Source organism: Scyliorhinus torazame, chromosome 3, assembly GCF_047496885.1.
Source record: "Scyliorhinus torazame isolate Kashiwa2021f chromosome 3, sScyTor2.1, whole genome shotgun sequence".
NCBI classification, from domain to species: Eukaryota; Metazoa; Chordata; class Chondrichthyes; order Carcharhiniformes; family Scyliorhinidae; genus Scyliorhinus; species Scyliorhinus torazame.
In genome coordinates this window covers 352,516,649-352,542,177 of record NC_092709.1, presented here as the reverse complement: position 1 = coordinate 352,542,177, position 25,529 = coordinate 352,516,649, and the positions used below count along the sequence as shown (strand labels likewise).

Genomic DNA, 25,529 nt, shown 5'->3' with positions numbered 1-25,529 from the left:
GTGTCGAGGGATCTTTACTCTGTATCTAACCCCGTGCTGTAACTGTCCTGGGAGTGTTTGATGAGGACTGTGTAGAGGGGGCTTTACTCTGTATCTAACCCCGTGCTGTACATGTCCTGGGAGTATTTTGGAGAGACAGTGTAGAGGGAGCTTTACTGTGTATCTAACCCCGTGCTGTACCTTTCCTGGGAGTGTTTTGGAGAGACAGTGTAGAGGGAGCTTTACTGTGTATCTAACCCCGTGCTGTACCTGTCCTGGGAGTGTTTTGAAGGGACAGTGTAGAGGGAGGTTTACTCTGTATCTAACCCAGTGCTGTACCTGTCCTGGGAATGTTTGGGAGGGACAGTGTAGAAGGAGCTTTACTCTGTATCTAACCCTGTGCTGTACCTGTCCTGCGAGTGTTTGATGGGCACAGTGTAGAGGGAGCTTTACTCTGTATCTAACCCCGTGTTGTACCTGTCCTGGGAGTGTTTGATGGGGACAGTGTAGAGGGAGCTTTAATCTGTATCTAACCCCGTGCTGTACCAGTCCTGGGAGTGTTTGAAGGGGACAGTTTAGAGGGAGCTTTACTCTGTATCTAACACTGCGCTGTTACTGTTCTGGGAATGTTTGATAGGACAGGGTAGAGGGAGCTTTACTTTGGATCTAACCCCGTGCTGTACCTGTCCTGGGAGTGTTGATGGGACAGTGTAGAGGGAGCTTTACTCTGTATCTAACCCCGTGTTGTACCTGTCCTTGGAGTGTTTGATGGGATAGTGTAGAGGGAGCTTTACTCTGTATCTAACCCCGTGCTGTACCTGTCCTGGGAGTGTTTGATCGGGACAGTGTAGAGGAAGCTTTACTCTGTATCTAACCCCGTGCGGTACCTGTCGTGGGAGTGTTTGATGGGGACAGTGTCGAGGGAGCTACACTCTGTATCTAACCCCGTGCTGTACCTGTCCTGGGAGTGTTTGATGGGGACAGTGTAGAGGGAGCTTTACTCTGTATCTAACCCCGTGCTGTACCTGTCCTGGGGGTGTTTGATAGGGACAGTGTAGAGGGAGCTTTACTCTGTATCAAACCCCGTGCTGTACCTGTCCTGGGAGTGTTTGATGGGGATAGTGTAGAGGAAGTTTTGCTCTGTATCTAACCCCATGCTATACCTGTCCTGGGAGTGTTTGATGGGGACAGTGTTGAGGGAGTTTTACTCTGTATCTAACCCCGTGCTGTACCTGTCCTGGGAGTGTTTGGGAGGGACAGTGTAGTGTGTGTTTTACTCTGTATCTAACCCCGTTCTGTACCTGTTCTGGGAGAGTTTGATGGGGACAGTGTAGAGGGAGTTTTACTCTGTATCTAACCCCGTGCTGTACCTGTCCTTGGAGTGTTTGATGGGGGCAGTGTAGAGGGAGCTTTACTCTGTATCTAACCCCATGCTGTACCTGTCCTGGGAGTGTTTGATGGGACAGTGTAGAGGGAGCTTTACTCTGTATCTAACCCCGTGCTGTACCTGTCCTTGGAGTGTTTGATGGGGGCAGTGTAGAGGGAGCTTTACTCTGTATCTAACCCCGTGCTGTACCTGTCCTTGGAGTGTTTGATGGGACAGTGTAGAGGGAGCTTTACTCTGTATCTAACCCCGTGCTGTACCTGCCCTGGGAGTGTTTGATGGGGACAGTGTAAAGGAAGCTTTACTCCGTATCTAACCCCATGCTGCACCTGTCCTGGGAGTGTTTGATGGGACAGTGTAGAGGGAGCTTTACTCTGTATCTAACCCCGTGCTGTACCTGTCCTGGGAGTGTTTGATGGGACAGTGTAGAGGGAGCTTTACTCTGTATCTAACCCTGTGCTGTACCTGTCCTGGGAGTGTTTTATGGGACAGTGTAGAGGGAGCTTTACTCTGTATCTAACCCCGTGCTGTACCTGTCCTTGGAGTGTTTGATGGGGGCAGTGTAGAGGGAGCTTTACTCTGTATCTAACCCCGTGCTGTACCTGTCCTTGGAGTGTTTGATGGGACAGTGTAGAGGGAGCTTTACTCTGCATCTAACCCCGTGCTGTACCTGCCCTGGGAGTGTTTGATGGGGACAGTGTAGAGGGAGCTTTACTCTGTATCTAACCCCGTGCTGTACCTGCCCTGGGAGTGTTTGATGGGGACAGTGTAGAGGGAGCTTTACTCCGTATCTAACCCCATGCTGTACCTGTCCTGCGAGTGTTTGATGGGACAGTGTAGAGGGAGCTTTACTCTGTATCTAACCCCGTGCTGTACCTGCCCTGGGAGTGTTTGATGAGACAGTGTAGAGGGAGCTTTACTCTGTATCTAACCCCGAGCTGTACCTGTCCTGGGAGTGTTTTATGGGACAGTGTAGAGGGAGCTTTACTCTGTATCTAACCCCGTGCTGTACCTGTCCTGGGAGTGTTTGATGGGACAGTGTAGAGGGAGCTTTACTCTGTATCTAACCCCGTGCTGTAGCTGCCCTGGGAGTGTTTGATGGGACAGTGTAGAGTGAGCTTTACTCTGTATCTAACCCCGTGTTGTACCTGTCCAGGATTGTTTGATGGGGACAGTGTTGAGGGATCTTTACTCTGTATCTAACCCCGTGCTGTAACTGTCCTGGGAGTGTTTGATGAGGACTGTGTAGAGGGAGCTTTACTCTGTATCTAACCCCGTGCTGTACCTGTCCTGGGAGTATTTGATAGGATAGTGTAGAGGGAGCTTTACTCTGTATCTAACCCCGTGCTGTCCCTTTCCTGGGACTGTTTTGGAGAGACAGTGTAGAGGGAGCATTACTGTGTATCTAACCCCGTGCTGTACCTTTCCTGGGAGTGTTTTGGAGAGACAGTGTAGAGGGAGCTTTACTGTGTATCTAACCCCGTGCTGTACCTGTCCTGGGAGTGTTTTGAAGGGACAGTGTAGAGGGAGGTTTACTCTGTATCTAACCCCGTGCTGTACCTGTCCTGGGAATGTTTGGGAGGGACAGTGTAGAGGGAGCTTTACTCTGTATCTAACCCTGTGCTGTACCTGTCCTGGGAGTGTTTGATGGGCACAGTGTAGAGGGAGCTTTACTCTGTATCTAACCCCGTGTTGTGCCTGTCCTGGGAGTGTTTGATGGGGACAGTGTAGAGGAACTTTAATCTGTATCTAACCCCGTGCTGTACCTGCCCTGGGAGTGTTTGATGGGGACAGTGTAGAGGGAGCTTTACTCTGTATCTAACCCTGTGCTGTACCTGTCCTGGGAGTGTTTGATGGGGACAGTGTAGAGGGAGCTTTACTCTGTATCTAACCCCGTGCTGTACCTGTCCTGGGAGTGTTTGATGGGACAGTGTAGATAGAGAGTTACTCTGTATCTAACCCTGTGCTGTACCTGTCCTGGGAGTGTTTGATGGGGACAGTGTAGAGGGAGCTTTACTCTGTATCTAACCCCGTGCTGTACCTGTCCTGGGAGTGTTTGATGGGACAGTGTAGAGGGAGCTTTACTCTGTATCTCACGCCGTGCTGTACCTGCCCTGGGAGTGTTTGATGGGGACTGTGTAGAGGGAGCTTTACTCTGTATCTAACCCCGTGCTGTACCTGCCCTGGCAGTGTTTGGGAGGGAGAGGAAGCCATTACGAATGATCACCTGGATTAATGAGAATGCTGACAGTCAAACTCTTACATTTTGATCCACTGCTATCTTGCCTTTCGCTTTGTTTAAACTCAGTTTCAACCAATCAGCATCACCCACAGAGGCGGCCATCAGCTCATCACTCATCATCTCCCCACGGTTCCATTTCTTGACCTTGCCTGTCATGATGACGAATCCTTTCGCTGCCGTAGACGCCACCAACCGTCACCAAAACCGGAAACAGAGCACCGTTAGCACATTGCTGTCTGTAGCCAATATGACCCAACTTCCTTCAAACTCAACCTGCAAAGGAGGGAGAAACACATTGAGCGATTGGAGATGGAGGGAGAGACAGACTGAGGGACTGGAGATGGAGGGAGAGACACATTGAGGGATTGGACGTGGTGGGAGAGACATTGAGGGACTGGAGATGGAGGAAGAGACATATTGAGGGATTGGAGATGGAGGGAGAGACAAACTGAGGGACTGGAGATGGAGGGAGAGACACATTGAGGGATTGGAGATGGAGGGAGAGACAGACTGAGGGACTGGAGATGGAGGGAGTGACACATTGAGGGATTGGAGGTGGAGGAAGAGACACATTGAGGGATTGGAGGTGGAGGGACAGTTATATTGAGGGATTGGACGTGGTGGGAGACACATTGAAGGACTGGAGATGGAGGGAGAGACACATTGAGGGATTGGATATGGAGGGAGAGACAGACTGAGGGACTGGAGATGGAGGGAGTGACACATTGAGGGATTGGAGGTGGAGGAAGAGACACATTGAAGGACTGGAGATGGAGGGAGAGACACATTGAGGGTTTGGAGATGGAGGGAGAGACAGACTGAGGGACTGGAGATGGAGGGAGAGACACATTGAGGGATTGGAGATGGAGGGAGAGACAAACTGAGGGACTGGAGATGGAGGGAGAGAGACATTGAGGGATTGGAGATGGAGGGAGAGACAGACTGAGGGACTGGAGATGGAGGGAGTGACACATTGAGGGATTGGAGGTGGAGGAAGAGACACATTGAGGGATTGGAGGTGGAGGGACAGTTATATTGAGGGATTGGACGTGGTGGGAGACACATTGAAGGACTGGAGATGGAGGGAGAGACACATTGAGGGATTGGATATGGAGGGAGAGACAGGCTGAGGGACCAGAGATGGAGGGAGAGGCACATTGAGGGATTGGAGGTGGAGGAAGAGACAGACTGAGGGATCGGAGATGGAGGGAGAGATACATTGAGGGATTGGAGATGGAGGGAGGGACACATTGAGGGATTGGAGTTGGAGGGAGAGATATTTTGAGGAATTGGAGATGGAGGGAGAGACACATTGAGGGATCGGGGATGGAGGGAGAGATACATTGAGGGTTTGGAGATGGAGGGAGAGACAGACTGAGGGATCTGAGATGGAGGGAGAGATACATTGAGGGATTGGAGATGGAGGGAGAGACAGACTGAGGGATCGGAGATGGAGGGAGAGATACATTGAGGGATTGGAGATGGAGGGAGGGACACATTGAGGGATTGGAGTTGGAGAGAGAGATATTTTGAGGAATTGGAGATGGAGGGAGAGACACATTGAGGGATTGGAAATGGAGGAAGAGACAGACTGAGGGATCGGAGATGGAGGGAGAGATACATTGAGGGATTGGAGATAGAAGGAGAGACTCATTGAGGGATTGGTGATGGAGGGAGAGACACATTGATGGATTGGATATGGAGGGAGAGATACATTGAGGGATTGGTGATGGGGGATTGGTGATGGAGGGAGAGATACAATGATGGATTGGAGATGGAGGGAGAGATACATTGAGGGATCGGGGATGGAGGGAGAGACACATTGATGGATTGGATATGGAGGGAGAGATACATTGAGGGATTGGTGATGGAGGGAGAGACACATTGATGGATTGGATATGGAGGGAGAGATACATTGAGGGATTGGTGATGGAGGGAGAGATGCAATGATGGATTGGATATGGAGGGAGAGATACATTGAGGGATTGGAGATAGAAGGAGAGACACATTGATGGATTGGATATGGAGGGTGAGATACATTAGGGATTAGTGATGGAGGGAGAGATACATTGAGGGATCGGGGATGGAGGGAGAGATACAATGATGGATTGGATATGGAGGGAGAGACACATTGAGGGTTTGGAGATAGTAGGAGAGACACATTGATGGATTGGATATGGAGGGAGAGATACATTGAGGGATCGGGGATGGAGGGAGAGACACATTGATGAATTGGAGATGGAGCGAGAGACAGACTGAGGGATCGGAGATGGTGGGAGAGATACAATGATGGATTGGATATGGAGGGAGAGATACATTGAGGGATCGGGGATGGAGGGAGAGACACATTGAGGGTTTGGAGATGGAGCGAGAGACAGACTGAGGGATCGGAGATGGAGGGAGAGATGGACAGAGGAACTGGAGATGGAGGAAGTGTGAAACCGAAGACTGAGTGAGTGAGGACAGTACATTCCGATCTCTAAATGCTGCTAATGAATTATTTGTATTTGTATGACCATACTCTGTTTCCAGATGATAACTTATCCAATTTGCTGACTTCAGTGTCAAGGTCACAATCCTTGAAATACTCCAGCAATCACCAGGTTACTGCCAAAAACAGCACACTGGGAAATTCAGCACCTCACGTCGGCAAATGTGGATTAATTAAGAAACATATATAGAAAATAGCAGCAGGAGGAGGCCATTCGGCCCTTCTAGCCCGCTCTGCCATTCATTGTGATCATGGATGATCATCAAGGATTGGCCGTGCTAAATTGCCCCTTAATTTGGGAAAAAAATAATTGGGCACTCTAAATTTATTTTTTTTAAATTCAATTCCCTGATCCTGCCTTTCCCCCCAGAGCCCTTGAACCCTTTCAACCCAAGAGTTGTATCTAATTCCTTTCTATAATTACACAATGTTTTCACCTCAACTACCTTCTGTGGTAGCGAATTCCACAGGGTGAAGAAATGTCTCCTCACCTCAGTTCCCAAACCCTACGACCCCTAGTTCTGGACCCCCCCACCATTGGGAACATTCTTTCTGAATCTACCCAGTCTAATCCTGTTAGAATTTTGTAAGTTTCTATGAGATCCCCTCTCACTCTTTGAAACTCCAATGAATATAATCCTAACCAATTTAGTCTCTCCTCATAGGACAGTCCTGCCATCCCAGGAATCAGTCTGGTAAACCTTCGCTGCACTCCCTCCATAGCAAGAACATCCTTCCTCAGATAGGGACACCAAAACTCAATATTCCAGGTGTGGTTTGACCAAGGCCCTGTATAATTGCAGCAAGACATCTCTGCTCCTGTACTCGAATCCTCTCGCTATGAAGGCCAACACACCATTTGCCTTCTTTACTGCCTGCTGTACCTGCGCGCTTGCTTTCAGCGACTGATGCACGAGGACACCAAGGTCTCGCTGAATATCCACCTCTCTCAATTTACACCCATTCAAATAATAATCTGCCTTCCTATTTTAGCTACCGAAGTGGATAACCTCACATTTATCCACATTATACTGCATCTGCCATGCATGTGCCCACTCACTCAGCCTGTCCAAATCCCGCTGAAGCATCTCTGTATCCTCCTCACAGCTCACCCTCCCACCCAACTTTGTATCATCTGCAAATTTGGAGATCATACATTTAGTTCCCTCTTCCAAATCGTTAATATGCAATGTGAACAGTTGGGGTCCTAGCACAGATCCCCGCACTAGTCACTGACTGCCAATCAGAAAAAAAAACATTTATTCCAATTTCTTTCTTCCGGTCTGCTTTCTCTCCATCTCAAGACACTACCCATAATCCCAAGCGCTTTGACTTTACATAATAATCTGCGAGTGAGACCTTGTTGAAAGCCTTCTGAAAGTTTAAATAAACCACATCCGAGTTTCCCGGGTCAACTCCATTAGTTACATCTTCAAAGAATTCCAATAGATTTGTCAAGCATTATTTCCCCTTCATAAATCCATGCTGACTCTGTCTGATTGTACCACTGCTTTCCAAATGCTGTGCTATGAAAAGGCAGCATCGATTTGTTAAAGGCAAATTGTGCTTCACTGCCTGGCCTGGGTTATTTGATGAGGTAACAGAGAGGGTTGCTGTGGGTGAAGCAGTTGACATGAACGGACTTCCAATGTAACAATCCGTTTGGAGGTTGCACGTAACCTGGGATTATTGTGAGCTGTGAGGGTAGTGACAGACCTCAGGTGAGCGTGATGGAATGGGCGGATGTGCGGCAAACCAACCTAACGCAGAGAAGTGTGAAGTGAAACACTTTTAGAGGGAACATGGAGAGGCAATAAAGGAGAAAGCATATCATTCTGAAGGAGATGCTGGAACACAGAGACTTGGTGGTGTATGTGCACACATTGTTGAAGGTGACAGGATGGGCTTCGAGGCACCTTTAATAAAGCAGAATGTATCCTGGGCTTTATAAATAGGGGCATAAAGTCCAAAAGCAAGGAGGTTTTGATCAACCCATAGAAAACACTTTTTTGCCCTCAGCTGGAGCCTTGTGTCCAGTTACAGAGAACATACATTGCAGAAGGAGGCCATTCGGCCCATTGAGTCTGAACCGACACACTTAAACCCTCACTTCCACCCTATCCCGTAACCCAATAACTCCTCCCAACCTTTTTGGACACTAAGGGCAATTTATCACGGCCAATCCTCCTAACCCGCACATCTTTGGACTGTGGGAGGAAACCGGAGCACCCGGAGGAAACCCACGCAGACACGGGGAGAACTCCGCACAGACAGTGACCCAGCGGGGAATCGAACCTGGGACCCTGGCACTGTGAAGCCACAGTGCTTTCCACTTGTGCTACCGTGCTGCCCAGTTCTGGGTATCACACTTTTGGAAGGATGTGGGGCATTAGAGCGAGTGTAGAAAAGATTCACAAGAATGGCTCCAGGGATGAGGAATTTCAGTGACGAAGATAGATTTGGAGGAGTTGGGACTGCTCTGGGTTAAGAGGAGGTTTTATAGAGGGTATTGAGATAGAGAGATTCTGGATGGAGTCGATAGGAAGAGAACTAGAGACACCAATTTAAGATAATTGTCAAAATTATCCTACGTCAGACTCCTATTCATTGACCACACTGGTGTTCCACAGGTATCTGTGCTGGGGCCTCTGTTGTTTGCAGTATACGCAAACAATTTGGAGGAAAATGTAACCGGTCTGATTAGTACGTTCGAGGATGACACCAAGGTTGGTGGAGTGGCAGATAGTGATGAGGATTGTCAGAGGATACAACAGGACATAGATAGGTTGGAGACATGGGCAGAGAAATGGCAAATGGAGTTTAATCCAGACAAATGTGAGGTAATGCATTTTGGTAGGTCTAACATCGAGGGAAATATACAGTAAATGGCAAAACTCTTAGGAATTCAGAAAGTCAGAGAGATCTGGACGTGCAGGTCCACAGATCTTCGAAAGTGGCAACACAAGTGGACAAGGTAGTCAAGAAAGCATACGGAATGCTTGTCTTCATTGGACGGGGCATCGAGTATAAAAACTGGCAAGTCATGCTGCAGTTGTATAGAACCTTGGTAAGGCAGCACTTGGAATATTGCGCACAATTCTGGTCGCCACACTACCAGAAGGGTGTAGAGGCTTTGGAGAGGGTGCAGAGGAGATTTACCAGGATGTTGCCTGGTCTGGAGGGTGTGAGCTATGTGGAGGGACTGAATAGACTTGCATGTTTACATTAGAAAGATGGAGATTGATGGGTGACCTAATAGAGGTCTTCAAGATTATGAGGGGCATGGATAGAGTGGATGGGCAGGCACTCTTTCTCAGGGTGGAGGGATCAGTCAGCAGGGGGCAGAGGTTTAAGGTCCGAAGGGCAAAGTTTAGAGGAGATGTGCGAGGTAGTTTTTTTTACACAGAGGGTGGTGAGTGCCTGGAACGCGTTGCCAGGGGAGGTTGTGGAAGCAGATACATTAACGGCATTTAAAAGGCATCTCGACAAATACATGGATAGGATGGGTACAGAGGGATACGGCACTGGGAAGTGCTGAGGATTTTGGTCAAGGCTGGTATCATGGTGGTACAGGCTTGGAGGGCCGAAGGGCCTGTTCCTGTGCTGTATTGTCCTTTGTTCTTGGCTCTTCCCTCTGCAAATGGATCCTCGACTTCTTGACCCATAGACCACAATCAGTAAGGATAAACAACAACACCTCCTCCACGATAGGCCTCAACCGGGGCCCCACAAGGCTGCGCACTTAGCCCCCTACGTTACTCCCTATACACATGACTTTGGCTCCAACTCCATCTATAGGTTTGCTGATGATACGACAGTAGTGGTTCGGATCTCGAACAACGATGAGTCAGAGTACCGGAGGGAGATAGAGAACCTAGTGGAGTGGTGTAACGGCAACAATCTCTCCCTCAATGTCAGCAAAACTAAAGAGCTGGTCATTGACTTCAGGAAGCAAAGTATCGTCCACACCCCTGTCAGCATCAATGGGGTTGAGGTGGAGATGGTTAGCAGTTTCAAATTCCTAGGTGTGCACTTCACCAACAATCTGTCCTGGTCCACCCACGTCGATGCTACGACCAAGAAAGCACAACAGCGCCTATACTTCCTCAGGAAACTAAGGAAATTCGGCATGTCCACATTGACTCTTACCAACTTTTACAGATGCACCATAGAAAGCATCCTAACGGGCTGCATCACAGCCTGGTATGGCAACTGCTCGGCCCAGGACCGCAAGAAACTACAGAGAGTCATGAACACAGCCCAGGAATTTGAAGCTGCCAACTATCTCCACCTCGGCAACTTTTGTTGTACCTGGCATCGGTCGCAGTGTTTAACCACACTTTCTACGCCTGCGTCTAACCACCGGGGCCACCGCACATAGCTGAGGGCCAACATTTTCATTTAGGCCATCCCTGGGTGGGTGGGCCCTGTGTAGTTCCTCCAATAACAACTTCCTGCCAGGCGTGGGGCTGACCACCCTCGCTCCCCACACAAGGACGCCATCTTCGCACCTCAGTTTGTCCTTCCTTATTTGAAAGGCTTTTAGTTGTTCAGACATTCCCTGGTAACGTCAGCCATGAAGAACCATATGCTTAACTCTGGACAAAATTGGGTCCTTGCGAGTCTAGTATTTGATCTGTTGCCACGACACGCGTACTGTGTTGAGGAAATTCAAGGCAAAGGCTTGTGGCACTGGTGGGGGTATCATACTTTCTGGTAGCGGGAGACGGCTAATTGTTTGCATTTGTTTTTTGTGTCCCCGACCTGTGCTGAAAAGTCTATTCATAAGCGGCCATAATAAAGCCCAATGTGGTATCCTCGCTGATGCTATTGGAGGGATGGCGTGATCATCTCTCAATAAACCTAGCAGCTATTATGGTGAAAAGACGTCCGTAAACAGATTGGTGAAATTTATTTATCCTGAAGATGATTTCTTCATCTGTGAGTATGTCTTCATTGCATCAGTTAGCGTCCTTGAAGGACAGCTGAAGGACCTCTCTAAGCCGTCCTCCATTTTATGTGACAAGACAGTTCCAATTCCATAAGGAGATGCATCATCAGTGAGAATGATTTCTTAAGAAGGATTGAAATGGATTAAAAGGGGGGATGACTGCAAGATTTACTTGTCTGAAGGATTCGTTTTGATGTGTCTTCTAGTACCCTCTCTGGTATTTTTGTAATAATGCATGTAGAGGTGCCAACAGTGGGGACAAATTTGGAATAAACCTTCCATGATTTCATTTCAAGAAAAGATTTTCACTCTGACACATTCTTTTGAGCTGGTAATTCTTTAATGGCCCGAACGTTATCTCCCATCAACCCTCGTGCATCTGCTCTAAACTCTACGTAAGTCACTCTGTTTGCCTTAAAGGTGCATTTCTCTCTGTTTAATCTTACTTCAGCTTCCTGGAATCTTTTTAAAACCTCCCCCAGGTTGGTTCGGTATTCCTCTTCTGTCGTTCCTGTGATTAGCACATCATCCAGGTAAATAATACCTCAGTAAATCTTAGCTAAACCTTATAATAGGCTCTCCATTGTGCGATGAACGATTACTCCAGATGACAGTCTGGTATACTGGTGTGGGCCCTTATGTGTGTTGATAGGGCCAAGCTCTCTGGGTACCTGCCTCATCCAGCTCCACCTGGATAAAGTAAACTTCCAGCTAGTTTGGCTGACAGATCCTCTAATTTAGGAATAGGATGCCCATCCAATTTTGCCACTTGGTTGACCGCTAATTTGTAGTCACCACATACAGTCATATCAGGCTTAAGTACTGGCACAATGGGAGCTGCCCACCCCATGACTGCACGGGCTTGATAATGCCCAAATCTTCTCATCTTATAAGTTCAGTTTCCAGTGGGAAATAGGGCCCGGTCTTGCTCTCTAAAATGTTGGTGTGGCCTTTGGACGTACGTAAATTTTGGTTGTCCAGGCCTGCATTTGCCAAGTTCTCCTCAAAATACCTCCTGATGTCTCTGGAGGACATCACATAGGTAGGCCCCCTTCATGAGTTTTGACAATTTCCACCCAATTCAATTTTATTTCCTGATGCCAATCTCGGCCCATCAAGCTTAGCCACTGACCCTCAACAATAATTAAAGGCATTTGGGCCTGTAACTGACAGGTGCAGTAGATATTTCCCAAATCCGTATAGCCTCCCCCATATATGTCACAAACCTGGTAGGCCGTGTGTTGTAATCTCAGAGGCTGGACCCCTTGTGGTGACTGTATTATACCAATAATCTACCATTGTATCAGTACCATGTTTTGCCTTTGTATTTGCATCTATGCTATGCTGTTGCCCTTGTGGGCTCCACCTATGGGCCATTGTATGGCATCATCCATAGGGGAACATGTTGGGACACGTATGGGCTCCGCCCATGGCTCCTCCCCTTGTGGGGGGTATAAAGAGCAGTCGACCTGGAGGCGGTTCTCAGTATTGGATCAGTCGCAGGCAGGCCCTGTTCTAAGTTGATTAAAGCCACGGTTTACTTTTATTCTTGTCTCGAGTGAATTGACGGTCGCATCAACTTAATCAACTTAAACGCAACTATGGAATCGGCCCTCAAACCTGACCGACCGGAACTCGATCCGCAGGCCGCGGAGGCGCAATAAATTTTTTCGCACTGGCTCCGATGTTTCAAGGCCTACCTCGCCGCCTCCCTCTCGCCTTCCGTCACCGACGAACAGAAGCTGAGCCTCCTCCACGCACGGGTGAGCCATCGAATCTCTGTTCAACTCGACGAGGCCTCCACCTACGCAGATGCCCTCGCGATGCTCGAACGCCTCTACGTGCGGCCCGTGAACGAGGTCTACGCGCGACACATCCTCACCACTCGCCGCCAGCGTCCCGGGGAGTCGCTGGATGACTACCTACGCGACCTCAAAGCCCTCGCACACAACTGTAACTACCAGGCCGTTACGGCCACTCAGCATATGGAACTCGCCATTCGAGATGTCTACGTGGCGGGAGTCCGGTCTAACTACGTGCGACAGCGCCTACTCGAAAAGGGGGCCCTGGACCTGGATGAGACGGTAAAGTTAGCCTCCTCTCTGGAAGTAGCGTTCCAGAGCTTTACCGCGTTCCCGGCTGACCACGCGACCCCCTCGTGGACCCCCGACCACAGACTACCCCAGGCCTGTATCGCGCGGCCGCCCACCCATCATGGGGGGCTACCCTGCTATTTCTGTGGCCAGTCCCAACACCCCCGACAGCACTGCCCGGCCCGTAACACAAACTGAAACAGCTGCGGGAGAAAAGGACATTTCGCCAAAGTCTGCCTGGCCAGGTCTAAGAACTCTAACTCACAGACCCGGTCCTCAGACTCACGGGCCCGCAGACCCCGCAGGGTGGCAGCGCGTCTGCCGACTCCGCCCCCCTCACCAGCCTCGTGCTATCAGTGGGGGCAGCCATCTTCCAGCCCTCACAGCACGTGCGACTCACGGGGACAGCAATCTTGGCCATCCTCCCCCCACGCGGCCGGCCATTAGCGATCCATGGGGTCCGCCTCTTGGACGCCATCTTCCTCACCGCCTGCCACGCTCGACCAACGGGGGCCGCCATCTTGGCCGCCATCTGCTACGCCACTCGCCGCGTACGATCAACAAGGGCAGCCATCGCGGAACCGCCCCAGCACCTCCGACCACGCCGGCTACCCGCAACTCAGCGCGGTCACCCTGGACCAGTTGCGACACAAGCCCCTCCGGAGCTCCATGATGACCGTCCGGGTAAACGGGCACGAGACGCCTTGCCTCTTCGACTCGGGGAGCACAGAGAGCTTCATTCACCCGGACATGGTAAGATGCTGTTCGCTCCCAATTTTCCCGGCGCACCAAACCGTCTCCCTCGCCTCCGGGTCGCACTCGGTGCAAATCCAAGGGGGTGCACTACCGCAACCCGAGCAATACAGGGCGCCGAGTACGCAAACATTAAATTATATGTGCTCCCAGACCTCTGCGCTCCTCTCCTATTGGGACTAGATTTCCAGTGCAACCTCAGGAGCCTAACCCTGAAGTTCGGGGGGCCCCTGCCCCCACTCACCATATGCAGCCTCGCGACCCTAAAAGTCGACCCTCCCTCACTCTTTGCAAATCTCACCGCCGACAGCAAACCAGTCGCCACCAGAAGCAGGCGGTGCAGCATCCAGGACAGGACTTTTATCAGGTCCGAGGTCCAGCGACTCTTGTGGGAGGGAATCATCGAGGCAGCAATAGCCCCTGGAGAGCCCAGCTGGTGGTCGTCATGACCGGGGAAAGGAACCGGATGTTGTAGATTACAGCCAAACTATAAACCGGTACACGCAACTCGATGCGTACCCCATTCCCCAGATCGCAGACATGGTGAACCAGATCGCGCACTACCGGGCGTTCTCCGCGGTGGATCTGAAGACTGCGTACCACCAGCTCCCAATCCGCCCGAAGGACCGCCACTACACGGCCTTTGAGGCAGACGCCCGCCTTTTCCATTTCGTCTGGGTCCCCTTTGGCGTCACGAACGGGGTTTCGGTGTTCCAAAGAACAATGGACCGAATGGTGGACCAGTACGGGCTGCGGGCCACATTTCCGTCCTTGGACAATGTCACCATCTGCGGCCATGATCAGCAGGACCACGATGCCAACCTCCACCGAATTCTCCAAACCGCCCAAACCCTCAACCACACCTCCAACAAGGAGAAATGCGTTTTCCGCACGACCAGACTAGCCATCCTCGGCTACGTCGGGGAAAACGGGGTTCGAGGACCCGACCCTGACCATATGCACCCCCTCCTGCAACTCCCCCTTCCCCACTGCCACAAGGCCCTGAAGAGGTGCCTCGGGATCTTTTCGTATTATGCCCAGTGGGTCCCCAACTATGCGGACAAAGCACGCCCACTAATCAAGGCCACCATCTTTCCACTGGCAACTGAGGCCCGCCAGGCCTTCAGCCGCATCAAGGCGGACATCGCCAAAGCCGCGATGCGCGCGGTGGACGAGTCCGTCCCCTTCCAGGTGGAGAGCGACGCATCAGAGGTTGCTCTCGCCGCCACCCTCAATCAAGCAGGCAGACCGGTGGCGTTTTTTTCGCGCACCCTCACCTCCTCTGAAATTCGACACTCCTCGGTCGAAAAAGAAGCCCAAGCCATCGTGGAAGCCGTGCGGCACTGGGGGCACTACCTCGCTGGTAGGAGGTCCACCCTCGTCACCGACCAACGATCGGTTGCCTTCATGTTCGACAATACGCAGCGGGGCAAAATCAAGAACGATAAGATCGTGAGGTGAAGGATCGAACTCTCCACCTATAACTACGATATAGTATATTGTTCTGGGAAGCTCAACGAGCCCCCAGATGCCCTGACCCGCGGCACATGTGCCAGCGCACAAGATGACCGACTACGGGCTATCCACGATGACGTCTGTCACCGGGGGGTCACCCGGCCTCTCCACTACATCAAGGCCCGCAACCTGCCCTACTTCACCGAGGAGGTCAGAGCCGTGACCAGGGACTGCCAGATCTGTGCGGAGTGTAAACCGCACTTCTATCGACTGGATAAGGCCCACCTGGTAAAGGCATCCCGGCCCTTTGAGCGCCTCAGTATCGATTTCAAAGGGCCCCTCCCCTCCACCAACCGCAATACATATTTCCTCAATATTATTAATGAGTTCTCCCGCTTCCCCTTTGCAATCCCTTGCCCCGACATGACCACATCCACCGTCATTAAAGCCCTACATAGTGTCTTCACCCTGTTTGGTTTCCTCAATAATGTCCACAGCGACAGGGGCTCGTCGTTTATGAGCGACGACCTGCGTCAGCACCAGTAAGGGCATCGCCTCGAGCAGGACTACCAGTTATAACCCCCGGGGAAACGGGCAGGTGGAGAGGGAGAACGCGACGGTCTGGAAGACCGTCCTACTGATCCTGCGGTCCAGGAATCTCCCAGTTTCTCACTGGCAGGAGGTCCTGCCCGACGCGCTCCACTCCATTAGGTCCCTCCTTTGCACGGCCACAAACGAGACCCCTCATGACCGTCTATTCATTTTCCCCAGGAGGTCCACCTCAGGGCCCTCGCTTCCGTCCTGGCTGAAGACACCGGGGCCCGTCCTACTCAGAAAACACGTCAGGAGCCATAAGTCTGACCCGCTGGTAGAGAGAGTCCAGCTCCTACACTCCAACCCCCAGTACGCTTATATCGAACACCCCGATGGCCGACAAGATACGGTCTCCCTCCGGGACCTGGCGCCCGCAGGCTCCACCGTCCCTCCACTATATTCCGCCAACCTACCATGATCAGCACCCCCGCTCCTATATGGCTCCCGCCCGCCATTCCCTCTTCACCAGTCCACAGGAATGAAGCTCCAGAAGAGACGCTCCCGGAGTCCATGTCTGTACCCGCACCGGCGCCCCCACTACCGATGCCAGCACGGACGAGTTCGACACCCGGGCCAGCACCGACGCCAGAGCTTCGGTGATCACATCGCACGATCCGTGCGCCGGACCGGCTGAACCTATGAACCCGTCACCCCCGCCAGACTTAATTTTTTAAACAGGGGGTGAATGTGGTGAATGTATTATACCAATAATCCACCCTTTTATCTTCTCTTGCAGGCTTGAACATCCTCCGAGGCCCGTGGAGACCTTTTGACCCGACCCGACCTGACCTCCATGACCTGGAAGTGGATCGGGCCCAAACCGGAAGTGTAGCCCCAACCTCGATTTGGAGCCGACGCGGACATCAGAGCTCCCAACCCGGCCTAACTACCGACGCCAGCCCCTGGATCGCCTTGCCCACTCCCCGGAGCTCCTGACCCGACTCCCGACGGCAAGACCCGGCTCAATGGCAAGACCCAGAGGCCCGCCCAGCGACCCGACCCGGAGAGGCCTGCCCAACAACCCAACCTACCTGGTGATGGAAGAAAGAAAAATCCACGTGGAGGCCAGACCGGGCCTACTTAAAGATCCGACCGCAGGAGCGCCCAGGGAGGGAACAGACTACGGGACCCAGTCCAACCTGCCTCAGGAAGCCCCTGCCCACGACCCAGGACCCCCAAAACGGCGGAGACCCCGCGCGAGGACCCAAACGCGCTGCAAGGTGTTCCCGCGCCCGCAGAAGGCCGGGACCCATCCGGATCGCAAACCCGCCCCCCTAGCAACCCCTCTACCTCAACCAGTGCCCGGGACCCTGCCAGGTGCGACCCCAGATACGTAAACAGCGCCGTTGACCCCGCCAGACGCGACCACCTACCTTCCACAAGAGCTGACATCGGCCATCAGATCCCAGGATCATCCAGCAGCAGCCGCCGACCGAGGAAGCGAGGGAAATGCGGCGGTCTGCAGGTTAGACTGGAGCAACGCGGTTTCAAGACCCCTCTCCCCAGCATACTCCTGGCAAACGTTCAAGCGATCGGAAACAAGCTGGATGAACTTAACGCCAGACTTACCTCTCAGAGGGAAGTAAGAGACTGCTGTGTGCTCTGTTTCACAGAGACATGGCTCACCCCCGCCTCACCGGACTGTGCCATACAACCTGAAGGCTTCTCAATTCACCGGGCGGACCGCACGGCATCATCAGGCAAAGCGAAGGGTGGAGGGGTTTGCCTCCTCATCAACTCCTCCTGGTGCTTGGATGTGGCGACTCTGGCGACCTACTGCTCCCCAGACCTGGAATACCTGACCGTGAAGTGCCGCCCATATTATCTTCCACGTGAGTTCACTTCCGCCATTATCACAGCGGTCTACATCCCACCCCAGGTGGTCGTGAGGAAGGCGCTGGACGAACTACACAGCAATAAACAACTACGAAACAGAACACCCGGAGGCCTTGTTCATCGTGGCCGGAGACTTCAACAAGGCCAACCTCAAGAGTGTACTGCCAAAGTTCCACTAACACATCTCCTGTCCCACCAGGGGCGGCAACACTCTTGACCACTGCTACTCAAAAATCAAGGGCGCCTACCGTTCCATCTCCCTGTGGTAGTATCAGATATTGCGGTACCCGAGAGGCTGTAGACCATTGGGTAAGCCTAGCAGCTTGCCATTGGATGTTTGGTATGTGGCTCCGCCCTGACAGGTGGGGTATAAGAACAGATGCCATCCCAGCAGCCCTCATTCTGTACCGAAGCTGCTGGGGAACAGATCTAGTCTATTAAAGCCTTCAGTTATGATACAACCTCGTCTTTGAGTTTAATTGATCATGCATTAATTTAATAGACTAATCTTGAGCTGAAAGGATGGATCTCCGAATCAAGCCGGAGTGTCTGCAACTCAGCCCCCATGCGGAGAACTCGGCGGCGATATTTAAGCACTGGCTGGCGTGCTTTAAAGGCTACCTCGATACGGCCGGAGGCACCCCCTCGGGGGAACAGAAACTGCATCTCAAGCACTCGAGAGTAAGCCCTGGAACCTTCTCCCTCATCGAGGAGGCGGAGGACTATGATGATGCGATCGAACTGTTAAAAGGACATTATGTACGTCCTATGAACCAGGTCTACGTACGTCACCTGCTTGCAACTAGACAGCAAAGCCCAGGGGAATCGCTGGAGGACTTCTACCGGGCGCTACTAGTGCTAAGCAGAAACTGTGGCTGCCTGCAAGTTTCGGGCAGCGAGCAAACGGAACTTCTAATCCGGGATGCCTTTGTAGCAGGTATGAGCTCTTCAGAGATCCGACAAAGACTTTTAGAAAAGGACACCCTGGGACTGAGAGAGGCACGGGCCCTGGCAGGGTCCATGGATGTTGCCTCCCAAAACGCGCAGTCCTATGCGCCTGACTGCACAGCGGCCCCCTGGGCTGCGTGGCATCCCGCAGCGGCAGCCCCACTGACCTTCCCCGTGTCCCCGCAGGCCTGCGCTGTAAGATGGCCCGCTAGCTCCGTTGGGCCCCGTTGCTTCTTCTGCGGGCAGGGGAAACACCTCCGCCAGCACTGCCCAGCCCGCACCTCCACCTGCATAGGGTGCGGCATGAAGGGCCATTTTGTGGGGGTCTGCCAAGCACGAGCCGTGGCTGCGGTCTCCAATGACTCCGGACCGCCGTGGCAACCTTCCCTCCGCGCCCCAGGCCCCCAGCTCTCACCACCACCCCCCTATCCGAGGACCACGCCCGACATACGGCTACGGCCATCTTGTCCCTCGGACACCACGCTGGACGGATGGACGCCGCCATTTTGTCCATCCCGCCGCCATTTTGTACATCGCCGACCACCATGTGCGATCCATGGGAGACGCCATCTTGGATGGGGCCCCAGGCCCCCAGGTCGGCCGACTACACGCTGCCCGATCAAAACCAGCAACTGCACCATCTGGCCTCGGCGACGCTGGACCAAAACTGACCTCGGACACGCGCAACAGCAACGACGACGATCTTCATCAACGGCCACGGGAGGTCCTGCCTGATCGACTCTGGGAGCACGGAGAGCTTTATACACCCCGACACGGTAAGGCGCTGTTCACTTGTTGCCCACCCTGTCAACCAAAGAATCTCCCTGGCCTCCGGGTCACACTCGGTGGAGATAAAGGGGTTCTGCCTAGCGAACCTCACTGTCCAAGGCAGGAAATTCAACAATTTCCGCCTTTATGTCCTGCCGCACCTCTGCGCGGCTACCCTCCTGGGGTTGGACTTCCAATGTAACTTGCAAAGCCTGACCTTTAAATTCGGCGGCCCCACACCCCCCCTTACTGTCTGTGACCTTGAGACCCTTAAGGTCGACCCACCTTCCCTGTTTGCGAACCTCACCCCGGATTGCAAACCCGTCGCCACCAGGAGCAGGCGGTACAGTGCCCAGGACCGGACCTTCATCAGGTCAGAGGTCCAAAGGCTACTGAGGGAAGGGGTCATTGAAGCTAGCGACAGTCCCTGGAGAGCTCGTGGTGGTAAAGACCGGGGAGAAACATAGAATGGTCATTGACTACAGTCAGACCATCAACAGGTCTACGCATCTGGATGCGTACCCTCTCCCCCGCATATCCGACCTGGTGAACAGGATCGCGCAATCCAAGGTCTTCTCCACGGTGGATCTCAAGTCCGCCTACCACCAGCTACCCCTCAGTAATAGTGACCGCAAGCACACTGCCTTCGAGGCAGATGGGCGGCTCTACCAATTTTTAAGGGTTCCCTTTGGTGTCACTAATGGGGTCTCGGTCTTCCAACGCGAGATGGACCGAATGGTTGACCGGTACGGCTTACGCGCAACGTTCCCGTATCTTGATAATGTCACCATCTGCGGCCATGACCAGCAGGGCCACGACACCAACCTCCAAAATTTCCCAAGACCGCGGAAATGCTTAACTTAACGTATAATAAGGATAATGCGTACTTAGCACCGACCGCCTAGCCATCCTCGACTACGTGGTGCGAAATGGAGTTATAGGCCCCTGACCCTGAACGCATGCGTCCCCTTATGGAGTTCCCCCTCCCTCACTGCTCCAAGGCCCTGAAGCGCTGCCTTGGGTTTTTCAGTTATTATGCCCAGTGGGTCCCCAACTACGCAGACAAAGCCAGACCCCTGATCCAGTCCACAATCTTCCCCCTGTCGATATAGGCCCGCCAGGCCTTCAGCCGCATCAAAGCAGACATTGCAAAGGCCACGATGCGCGCCACTGACGAATCCCTCCCCTTCCAGGTCGAGAGCGATGCGTCCGACGTAGCTCTGGCCGCCACCCTCAACCAAGTAGCAGACCCGTGACCTTCTTCTCCCGTACCCTCCATGCTTCAGAAATTCGCCATTCCTCGGTCGAAAAGGAGGCACAAGCCATAGTTGAAGCTGTGCGACACTAGAGGCATTACCTGGCCGGCAGGAGATTCACTCGCCTCACTGACCAACGGTCGGTGGCCTTCATGTTCGATAATGCACAGCGGGGCAAGATAAAGAACGACAAGATCTTGCGGTGGAGGATAGAACTCTTCACCTACAACTACAAGATCTTGTACCGGCCTGGGAAGCTAAACGAGCCTCCTGATGCCCTGTCCCGCGGCACGTGTGCCACCGCACAAGTGGACCGCCTCCGGGCCCTCCACGAGGACGTCTGCCACCCGGGAGTCACTCGCTTTTTCCACTTCATTAAGACCCGCAACCTGCCCTACTCCATCGAGGTCAGGACGGTCACCAGGGGCTGCCAAATCTGCACGGAGTGCAAACCGCACTTCTATCGGCCAGAGAGGGCGCACCTGATAAAGGCTTCCCGTCCCTTCGAGCGCCTCAGTATGGACTTCAAAGGCCCCCTCCCCTCCACCGACCGCAACACGTATTTCCTGAACGTGATTGACGAGTACTCCCGGTTCCCGTTCGCCATCCCCTGCCCGGACATGACCACGACCACCGTCATCAAGGCCCTCCAGGGTATCTTTACACTGTTCGGGTTCCCCGCTTACATACACAGCGATAGGGTGTCCTCCTTTATGAGCGACGAACTGCGTCAATTCCTGCTCAGCAAGGGCATCGCCTCGAGCAGGACGACCAGTTACAACCCCCGGGGAAACGGGCAGGTAGAGAGGGAGAACGGAACGGTCTGGAAGACCGTCCTACTGGCCCTACGGTCCAGGAATCTCCCAGTCTCCCGCTGGCAGGAAGTCCTCCCGGAGGCCCTCCGCGCCATTCAGTCGCTGCTCTGTACAACTACCAATCAGACACCTCATGAACAGCTCCTTGTCTTCCCCAGGAAGTCCTCCTCTGGGACTTCGCTCCCGACCTGGCTGGCAGCTCCCGGACCCATCCTGCTCCGAAAACACGTGGGGGCGCACAAGTCAGACCCGTTGGTCGAGAGGGTCCATCTGCTGCTCGCCAACCCCCAGTACCCTGACGGCCGGCAAGATACAGTCTCCCTCCGGGACCTGGCGCCCGCCGGAACCCCACGCGCACCCGAACCATTACCCCCCCTCCCCCCGCCCCCCCTCCCTCCCCCACAGCACCTCAATGGGGGGGTCGGTCCTCCCGCCGCTCCTACCTCGGCCATCCCACCCACCGAAGCCCCCTACAGGCGCCCCCCTCTCGGGTCAACCATTTCCCCACCAGCGCCGCATAGGGGTGACGAAGCTGCCATGGACAACGAAGCCACGCTCCCGGAGTCGCAGACGCCCGGACCCCAGGAGGACGACCAGACCACCCGACCGACTGATTGCTACACTGTAACTGTAACTGTACACGAACACTGAATATATATCTGCCACACTTGTAAATACTAACGGTACCTTCATATCTGATCATACCATGTTAAATGCAATTGCGACCACTGGCCACCACCCCCGCAGGATTCTTTTTTAACAGGGGGTGAATGTGGTAGTATCAGGTATTGCGGTACCCGAGAGGCTGTAGACCATTGGGTAAGCCTAGCAGCTTGCCTTTGGATGTTTAGTATGTGGCTCTGCCCTGACAGGCGGGGTATAAGAACCGGTGCTGTCCCAGCAGCCCTCATTCTGTACCGAAGCTGCTGGGGAACAGACCTAGTCTATTAAAGCCTTCAGCTACAACCTCGTCTTCGAGTTTAATTGATCGTGCATCATCCCCGACCGCACTTTGGGAAATCAGACCATAAGACGGTGCTCCTTCTCCAGGCATACAAGCTGAAACTCAAGCGGGAGAATCTGAGGAGACAGAAGAGCTCTTACGTGACTGCTTAGAGACAGTGGACTGGTCCATATTTAAGAACTCAGCGACCAACTTAAATGAGTATGCCACCACCGTCACAGACTTCATCAGCAAATGTGTGGACGACTGCGTGCCAAAGAAAGCAGTACGTACGTTCCCCAACCGGAAACCATGGCTCAATCGCGGGATTGACTCCCTACTGAAGGACAGATCTGAAGCGTTCAAGGCAGACGACCCTGACCTATACAAGAAATCCAGGTACGATCTCCGCAAAGCCAACCGAGATGCCAAGAGAGAATATCAAACCAAGCTAGAGTCACAGACAGTCTCTCGGCGGTTGTGGCAAGGACTAAACAACATAACGGGCTACAAAGCGAAGCCGAACAGTATCTCTGGCAGCAGCGCACCCCTCCCCGATGAACTCAATGCATTCTATGCTCGGTTAGAGCAGGTAACCAACAATCCACTGGCGAGTGCCCCAGCAGCCCATAGTTCACCCATACCCACCGTCACAGCTTCCGAAGTCAGATTGGCCTTCCTGAAAGTGAACCCTCGGAAGGCGATGGGCCCGGACGGGATCCCTGGTCGTGCACTCAGAGGTATTCGCAGACATCTTTAACCTGTCCCTACTCCACTCCGAGGTCCCCACCTGCTTCAAGAAGACCACCATCATACCGGTACCAAAGAAGAATCAGGCAACGTGCCTCAATGACTACCGACCAGTGGCCCTGACTTCAGTCGTAATGAAGTGCTTCGCGAGGTTGATCATGAAGCGCATCACCTCCATACTCCCAGAACACCTTGATCCACTGCAATTCGCATACCGCTGCAACCGGTCCACATCAGACACCATTTCCCTGGCCCTACACTCATCCCTAGAGCATCTCGAAAACAAGGACTCCTACATTAGACTCCTATTTATTGACTACAGCTCCGCCTTCAACACCATAATCCCAGCCAAGCTCATATCAAAGCTCCAAAACCTAGGACTTGGCTCCCCACTCTGCAACTGGATCCTCGATTTTCTGACCAACAGACCACAATCAGTAAGAATGCACAACAACACCTCCTCCACAATAGTCCTCAACACCAGCGCCCCGCAAGGCTGCGTACTTAGCCCCCTACTCTACTCCCTCCACACACACGACTGCGTGGCAAAACTTGGTTCCAACTCCATCTACAAGTTTGCTGACGATACGACCATAGTGGGCCGGATCTCGAATAACGACGAGTCAGAATACAGGAGGGAGATAGAGAACCTAGTGGAGTGGTGTAGCGACAACAATCTCTCCCTCAATGCCAGCAAAACTAAAGAGCTGGTCCTTGACTTCAGGAAGCAAAGTACTGTACACACCCCTGTCAGCATCAACGGGGCCGAGGTGGAGATGGTTAGAAGTTTCAAATTCCTGGGGGTGCACATCTCCAAAAATCTGTCCTGGTCCACCCACGTCGACGCTACCACCAAGAAAGCACAACAGCGCCTATACTTCCTCAGGAAACTAAGGAAATTCGGCATGTGCACATTAACCCTTACCAACTTTTACAGATGCACCATAGAAAGCATCCTATCGGGCTGCATCACAGCCTGGTATGGCAACTGCTCGGCCCAGGACCGCAAGAAACTTCAGAGAGTCGTGAACACAGCCCAGTCCATCACACGAACCTGCCTCCCATCCATTGACTCCATCTACACCTCCCGCTGCCTGGGGAAAGCGGGCAGCATAATCAAAGATCCCTCCCACCCAGCTTACTCACTCTTCCAACTTCTTCCATCGGGCAGGGGATACAGAAGTCTGAGAACATGCACGAACAGACTCAAAAACAGCTTCTTCCCCACTGTCACCAGACTCCTAAATGACCCTCTTATGGACTGACCTCATTAACACTACACCCTGTATGCTTCATCCGATGTCATTTCTTTGTTCTTTTAGGATGGGAATAGAGGGGTACGGACCCCGGAAGTGTTGACGATTGTAGTTTAGTCAGGCAGCATGGTCGGCACAGGCTTGGAGGGCCGAAGGGCCTGTTCCTGTGCTGTACTTTTCTTTGTTCTTTGTTCAGTGCTTATGTAGTTACATTGTCTTTGTTGTGTTGCCCTATTATGTATTTTCTTTTATTCCCTTTTCTTCCCATGTACTTAATGATCTGTTGAGCTGCTCGCAGAAAAATACTTTTCACTGTACCTCGGTACACGTGACAATAAACAAATCCAATCCAATCCATTGTATCAGTACCATGTTTTGCCTTTGTATTTGCATCTATGCTATGCTGTTGCACCTTGTGGGCTCCACCTATGGGCCATTGTATGGCATCATCCATAGGGGAACATGTTGGGACACGTATGGGCTCTGCCCATGGCTCCTCCCCTTGAGGGGGGGTATAAAGAGCAGTCGACCTGTAGGCGGCGCACAGTATTGTGTCAGTCGCAGGCAGGCACTGTTCGAAGTTGATTGCACAGTTGGGTGGGGTTACTGGGTTGTGGGGATGGGGGGAGGTGTTGACCTTGGGTGGGGTGCTCTTTCCAAGAGCCGGTGCAGACTCGATGGGCCGAAAGGCCTCCTTCTGCACTGTAAATTCTATGATAATCTATGATAAAGCCACGGTTTACTTTTACTCTTGTCTCGAGTGAATTGATGGTCGCATCACCCCTCCCTGTCGGTATCGACAAGTTTGTTCTCCCACTACTGAGGCGGAGGCTGATGCGTCGACCTCCATTTTGAGTCAACGACCGTTAGCCACCAATACGATCGTAAGTATTATTTAACCTGTATGCATCTGGTCCTTCTTCTGAGTTACTCTGTACGCTGCACTGGAGCTGGGATTTTCTTTTTAGCTCGGGCAGGCCGTGTTTAGCCTCACACTTGCTTCTTATAAGTCCCT

General features: G+C 52.6%; 1 protein-coding gene across 1 annotated transcript in view; it reads right to left on the bottom strand.

Moving 5' to 3' along the window:
• The window catches only part of LOC140409339 (ankyrin repeat domain-containing protein 53-like), a 116,325-nt gene that overhangs the window by 69,392 nt on the left and 21,404 nt on the right, over window positions 1-25,529 (bottom strand). Inside the window, exon 2 of the mRNA XM_072497753.1 lies at window positions 3,627-3,878. Coding sequence (XP_072353854.1) covers window positions 3,627-3,761 — 135 coding nt within the window. The 5' untranslated portion in view covers window positions 3,762-3,878. The remainder of the gene's footprint in view (window positions 1-3,626; window positions 3,879-25,529) is intronic.